The sequence below is a fragment of the Mus musculus genome, chromosome 9 (genome assembly GCF_000001635.26).
Source record: "Mus musculus strain C57BL/6J chromosome 9, GRCm38.p6 C57BL/6J".
NCBI lineage: Eukaryota > Metazoa > Chordata > Mammalia > Rodentia > Muridae > Mus > Mus musculus.
The window spans coordinates 22,152,235-22,158,706 of NC_000075.6; the positions used below are offsets into that span (position 1 = coordinate 22,152,235).

General features: G+C 49.2%; 1 protein-coding gene across 1 annotated transcript; it reads left to right on the plus strand.

Moving 5' to 3' along the window:
- Nucleotides 1-4,611: 4,611 nt before the first annotated feature.
- Pigyl (phosphatidylinositol glycan anchor biosynthesis, class Y-like) lies at nt 4,612-6,121 on the plus strand. Its single transcript, NM_001082532.1, has 2 exons — nt 4,612-4,679; nt 5,498-6,121. Exon 2 carries the CDS (start codon nt 5,761-5,763, stop codon nt 5,974-5,976), a length of 216 nt encoding a protein of 71 aa, NP_001076001.1. The 5' UTR covers nt 4,612-4,679; nt 5,498-5,760; the 3' UTR covers nt 5,977-6,121.
- Nucleotides 6,122-6,472: the final 351 nt, after the last annotated feature.

Consider the following 6,472-nt stretch of genomic DNA (forward strand, 5'->3'; position numbering starts at 1 on the left):
AGAAGCTGCAGTCCAGTTTACTCAGCAGACACCACACATGAACCAGCAAGGGCCATCCAATCCAGAAGAAACTGCAAGGCTTGCCAATTAGCCCAAGTCCAAAGAAGCAACGAGAAGCCAGCTTCAGGAACCTCATCTCTCTCTCTCTCTCTCTCTCTCTCTCTCTCTCTCTCTCTCTCTCTCTCTGGTGTCACCACAAGTGAAGCTCAACAATGCAATGTAAGATGAACCAATGCATGCATGCGGTCAACGAACACTAGCAAGGTGAGCGAAGCCAATCAGTGCTCGAGCTCCCACGTCTTCGAGGTCATACTTACATTCTTTCTAAACACCATGCGTCCTTTCACGTGTCTGCTATGGCAAAACATCTGACTTAACTGACTTTCCAAAGAAGCCAGAAGTCTCCACTTCAGACTTATCCACTGCTTTTACCGTTTTCAATGCCTGCGATGCTCTCTTCCATGTGTTGTTCTGTTTGTGAGTCACATTTCTGGGGCTTTGTTTGACATCCTACACTTTTCCCTTTTAGTTTTATTTCAGCTTGGGTTTTTTTTTAGTGATTCTCTTTCTACTTTTATCTGTTGTTAGGATGTCAGTTCACAGGAATCGGCAGCGGAATCCACTTGCAAACAGCATTCACAGGTCAGCAAGGGCAGCTCAAGTCAGTGGCAACCTTGAGGCTTTGCCAGTCGGTCGGAGTCTGCAGAAGCTGCAAGAAGCCATCAGAACACCACCAGAAGTTCTTTGATGCATTTCTCTTTATGAAATCATGATAAACATTGATCAGCATAGATGGCAAGGTGAACCAATACCACACAGTGCCCTCCACTGTCTGTTGGGTTATACTTATACCCTTTCCAAAAACCACATGTTCTCACAAGCATTCGCTCTGGCGAAACATCACATGCTCTTTTTCTAGGCAGCTTCCAGAAAAAAACACCATGTGTCTGCTTCAGCAAAATATTCTCCCATGTGTCTGCTTCAGCAAAAACATCCTGTCATTAAGACAGCTTTCAGAAAAACATTGCATGACACAATTGAGTCTCCAAAGGAACCAGAAATCTCCACCTTCAGATAACTTATAAGGAGACAGTTGTCTGAGTTCAGCTATCTCAAGGACAGCTTCTCCATCTTGCTGTCGGCTTCAAACTAAATTCAAGTTCCCAGGCCTGGGATCCAACTCCTATCCTGATTAGTGGAAACTCCCTTGCTAACCCCTTATGTCAAATATGATTGAGCAATGCCACAGTCTACCCTGCTTACCTAGCTTTACGGTTTTGTCCTTTAAATATGCTGTGCGACTTTCCTCCAGGGTTGCAGTTCAGCTCACGGGTCTGATCTCTGGCCCTGATCACTCAGTAGTGGCTTGATTACAATAATTTTGTCATCGCCTTGACCTGGTATTTGAGTTGTGTTGGATCTAAGCAGATTCCATAACATAGGAAAGCCTTAATCTGGGGCTGCAGCAGGAGGCAGAGTCTAAGATATAAATCTCTGAAAATCTTCAAAAGGAAAGAATCAGAACTGGAGCTGGAAAGATGCTTAGTGGACAAAAGAACTCACTGCCAGTTTAACAACCTGAGTTTGAATCCTGGGATCCACATGAAGAAAGGAGAGAAATGACTGCCATAAATTCTCCTCTGACCTCTCCATGCTCAATGTGGCACAGAAGCATGTGTGTCCACACACAAATAAACAAATGAAATAAAATGTTTTATAGATTTGCTTATGTATATGGGCATTTTGCCTGCACATGTCTGTGTACTGCGTGCAATGCCCGAAGAGGCCAGAAGAGGCGTTACATGGCCTGGAACTGGAGTTACAGGTGGTTGTGAGCTGCTATGTGGAGATATAAGTCACCAATTTAGGAAGAACTTAATTACAGATTTGTGAGATAGTCACACAATTCCTTTAAATTAAAAAAGAATGCATTTTCATCTTGTCACTTACCAGGCAAGCTGTGACAATTAAAATATTAACCGAGGGGGCTGGAGAGATGGCTCAGCAGTTAAGAGCATTGACTGTTCTTCTGAAGGTTCTGAGTTCAAATCCCAACAACCACATGGTGGCTTACAATCACCTGTAATGAGATCTGATGCCCTCATCTGGTGTGTCTGAAGAAAGCTACAGTGTCCTTAGATATAATAATAAATAAATCTTTAGGCCGGAGTGAGCAGGGCTGACCGGAGTGAGCAGAGGTCCTGAATTCAAATTCCCATCAACCACATGATATACATAAAATAAATTAAAAAATATTTTAAAAAATTAACCTAAAGGTTAAGGAGAGCTAGTAGAGAAAGGGGGAAATGGCAATTGAGAAAGACATTTTTAAAGGTACCATGACTGTAGAGGCTCTAATGAAAATCTTAGACTGAAACGCCCTTACTTGTAAAAGGGTAAAGTGTGTGCAAGACGTAGGCCAGGTGCATATGCATCCTGCTGGTTGGTTTTTACCATCAGCTTGGTACACACTAGAGTCATCTGGGGAGAAGGGTCCTCAATTGAAGAATTACATCCATCAGATCGGCTTGTGGGACTGTCTCTGGGGCATTTTCTTGGTTTCTAGCTGATATAGGAGCGGCCAGCCCATCGTGGGCGGTAACAAACCTAGGCAAGTGGGCCTAGGTTACATGGAAAGCTGTCTGAGTGTGGGAGAAGAGGCAAGCCAGTAAGAAGTGGTCCTCCGTGGTTTCTGCTTCAAACTTCTGCCTTGAGTCTCTGCAATGAAGTCCCTCCATGATAGATCGTGACCCCTCTGCTGTCTGCCCCTCATCTCTCTGACACCCTCTTCTGGTATGTCCGAAGAGAGCGACAGTGTACTCATATTCATTAAAAGTAAATCTTTTGTTGTTGTTGTTGTTGTTGTTGTTTTTTCGACACACGGTTTTTCTGTGTAGCCCTGGGTATCCTGGAACTCACTCTGTAGACCAGGCTGGCCTTGAACTCAAAATCCGCCTGCCTCTGCCTCCCAAGTGCTGGGATTAAAGGCGCGTACCACCACTGCCCCGCAAAAAGTAAACCTTTGAAAAAACAAAACAAAAAACACCTTGTCCTAACACGGGGTTTCCTCTTTACCTTTTTAAACCGCCATTTCCCTGTGCACCACGTCTTTCTCCCCTCTACCCAGAGGCAGTCCTTTGCTGTGCTGTCATCATCCTGTCTGTTGTGACCCCCCCCACCCCCCTTCTCCCTCATCCTCTATCTCCTGTCTTTGGCTCTTATTCCCTGCCCTTTGAACTTTGGGGCAAAACCCCTCTACGCTAAGAACTTGGTCTTGGGTATCTTGCGCCAATACTGGCCTTTTCACAGGCGTGTGTAGTGAGTGCCTTTACCTCTTGAACTATCTTGCTGGCTATTTTTTGTTCCGATTTTAAATTTTTAAATTAAAAAATGTTTGTTACTTGCTCTGTGTAAACCATAGGATGGTTTGTCCTCAGCTCTCTCCTGCCACCTTGTGGTTGCAACAGAAGCTGCACGGACTCTATACCACTACTTACCTCTGAGAAGAAAAACTTTCTGATCTTTTAGCTTGCGGGAAGATTAAGGGATGGAGCTTCCTGTGCAGTACTGTGCAGAATCCTAGCTCAGCCTCATTTTTCTTTACGCTGGGATCAGAGATAACACTGCCTCACTAGGCAAGGCAGTGGCCGGCCCCGTGGACAGCATTTACGAACACCGTCCCTCCCCCCAACCCCAAGGCACACACACTCATCGTCTTACTATGTAGTCCGGATGACCTGGAACTTGCTATGTAGACCAGGCTGGTCTCGAACTCACAGAAATCCGCTAGCTTTTGCCTAAGGAGTGCTAGGATTAGGAGTGTGCTTGGCTACATTTTCTCTTAAAACTTCATTTTGCACTTTTTGCGGGAGTACACTCAGGTGTGCCACAATACATGTGTGGAGGTCAGAGGAAAATAGTTCTCCACCATGTGGGTACCGGAAGGTCGATCTCAGGTAGTCTGACCTGGCAGGAAACGCCTATACTCGCTGAGCCATCTCATCAGCACAAACTATTATTTTGCCATTTACCGATTCATACGTAAAATAATGTATCAGTCATCTTTCCGCTGCTTAAGAGGATAGATGATAGTGGCTGAGGCCAGGTGCGATTCAGGATTCAAGTTTATCAATTAGAAGTGGGGAAGGCAGCCGGGCATGGTGGTGCACGCCTTTAACCCCAGCAGAGGCAGAGGCAAGTGGATTTCTGAGTTCGAGGCCAGCCTGTTCTACAGAGTGAGTTCCAGGACAGCCAGGGCTGTCTCGAAAAACCAAAAAAAAAAAGTGGGGAAGGCTTTTCAGTGCAGAAAGACCCCACTGTCTGCTCTGGAGCGCCATGAATAAACTGTGGCAAATACGTTCCTCTCCTACTTCCAGCAGGACTAGCATAGGGGACGCCCAGCCAGAGACGATGGGATCCTTAGCTATCCGGTGCTCTCAGAGTCTTTCTGGCCTCACCCGTCAATCAAGACCACGGGGGCGGAGCCTGAGCCTGGGAGCGAAGGCAAGGTGAACTGTCCAATGAGCACGCGCGGACCGGCTCCATCGCGGGATCTGGGTTCCTCACCCCGCCCCTGCAGGGATTTGATTGGGCGGCTGGCCGGGCTGTCCCGCCTTCGTGGGGCGGTGACTGTCACCGCCAGGCGCCGAAGGGACCGGACTCCTACAGGCCTGCAAACGGTGAGTTGAGGGTCTCGAAATACGAGCGGAGGAGCTGTTGAAACCGGCTGGGGCGGGACTCGCGCCAGCTTGGCGTCTGCGCCATGGACGCCGCCGACTCCGTTTGTCTGGCTGGTTCGTTTTCGGTTCGGCCGGGTTCCCCCTGTCCTGTCTTGCCCCGCTCGGCTCGGCTCGGTTTTCTTCGGCTCGGCTCGGCTCGGCTCGGCTCTGTCCCTCCGTCGGTCAGAGACTGCAGCGGGCTCGTTGCCCCTTCTGGTCCCCGAGGCGACTGCGCCCAAGGGATGGCGCTGTCTTCGGTCTGTGCATTGACCGCGGGTGGCTCGTGACCTGGCCCCAGGTTCTGGTGCTGGTTCCCAGCCAGTCCTCGTATAGAAAGCCTCACTCAGATGTCTGAAGCGAACCCGGATTTGTAGGTCGCATTCCGCTTCCCCAGTTCACAAAAACATTATCAGTCCACCTGTCCTTCATTCTGTTTTTCAAATTGCTTACTTCCCAAAGTAATTCATGACACTTGTAGTGTTTTAAGCATGGTCTGGCAGCCGTTCTTTTGTCACTGCCTCCTCAATACTGATACCTCTGATGGGGGTCACTATAGGCAGTTTTGGAGGACACTCCTTTTTTTAAAGGCTTCTTTCTAGCCGGATGTGGTGGCTTGGGGAGGCTGATGCAGGAGGATCACAACGTTCGAGGCCAGCCTGCCGGTTCCAGCAATCCTGTCTCTAACCTACTCAGTGCTGGTACTGGCTGCTTCCCCATCCTTTCCTCTCCCTTCCCGTCGCCTGCCCTTCATCTTGTCATCTTGCATTTTTCTCATACAGTTAAAAGACCTCTCGCCTGCGCTGCGAGGGACACAGGTGGTGTCTGCAGTCGCTGGTAACCGCTGCGTGTGACGCGGAGGCTGAGGAGCCGGCACCTTCGGCCTGGGACCCCTGGACTTTCTGCGTGCCCTTGGGAAGCATGCCTGGGTGAATGAGGAGTCGGGACAAGGGGAAGATAAGACAAGAGCGCACCCGCACGAGAACAGAACTTTTCAAACAACTGAGTTTTCTTGAGACAGTTAACCTTTTAAGAAGGGAGGAAGATGATCCGGTCCCTGCCCACCATGACCGTCCTCATCCCACTGGTCTCGCTGGCAGGCCTGCTCTACTCCGCCTCCGTGGAGGAAGGCTTCCCAGAGGGCTGCACCAGCGCCAGCAGCCTGTGCTTCTACAGCTTGCTCTTGCCGGTCACCGTGCCTGTGTACGTGTTCTTCCATCTGTGGACATGGATGGGCCTGAAGCTCTTCAGACATAACTAGGGGAGCCGAGGCCCCTCCTGCTCGGGCTGCCTGCGGAGTGGGGCATGGCCGGAGGTTCCTGGCTGTTGCAGATTCTTTTGTAGCTGAAAAATACTTTTCAATAAAATGTCTTATGGGAGAGGAACACGACCAGCCTTCATCCAAAGACTGTTTCTTCTAAGATTTGTTCTTAATTGTGTGTCTGTGTGTGGGTATGCGCATGTGAGTGTGGGTGCCCAAGGAGGCCATGCAAGTGATGGGTCCCTGGAGTTGGGGGTACAGGCAGTTGTAGGCTACCGGAGCTGTGTTCAGATCATCCATAAAGGATGCGAGTTCATGTTCTTAGCCCCTGAGCCATCTCTCTGCCCGCCTATTGCCTTCTCATTTAGTTCTGGGGAACCTCAAGCTGTGAGAGGCAGACCTTGTCCTCCTTACCTTCCTGTCTCTACCTCCTGAGTGCTAAACTTATAGGCAAGAGCTCCACATCCATTCATGTGGTGCTGGAGGAACCCAGGGT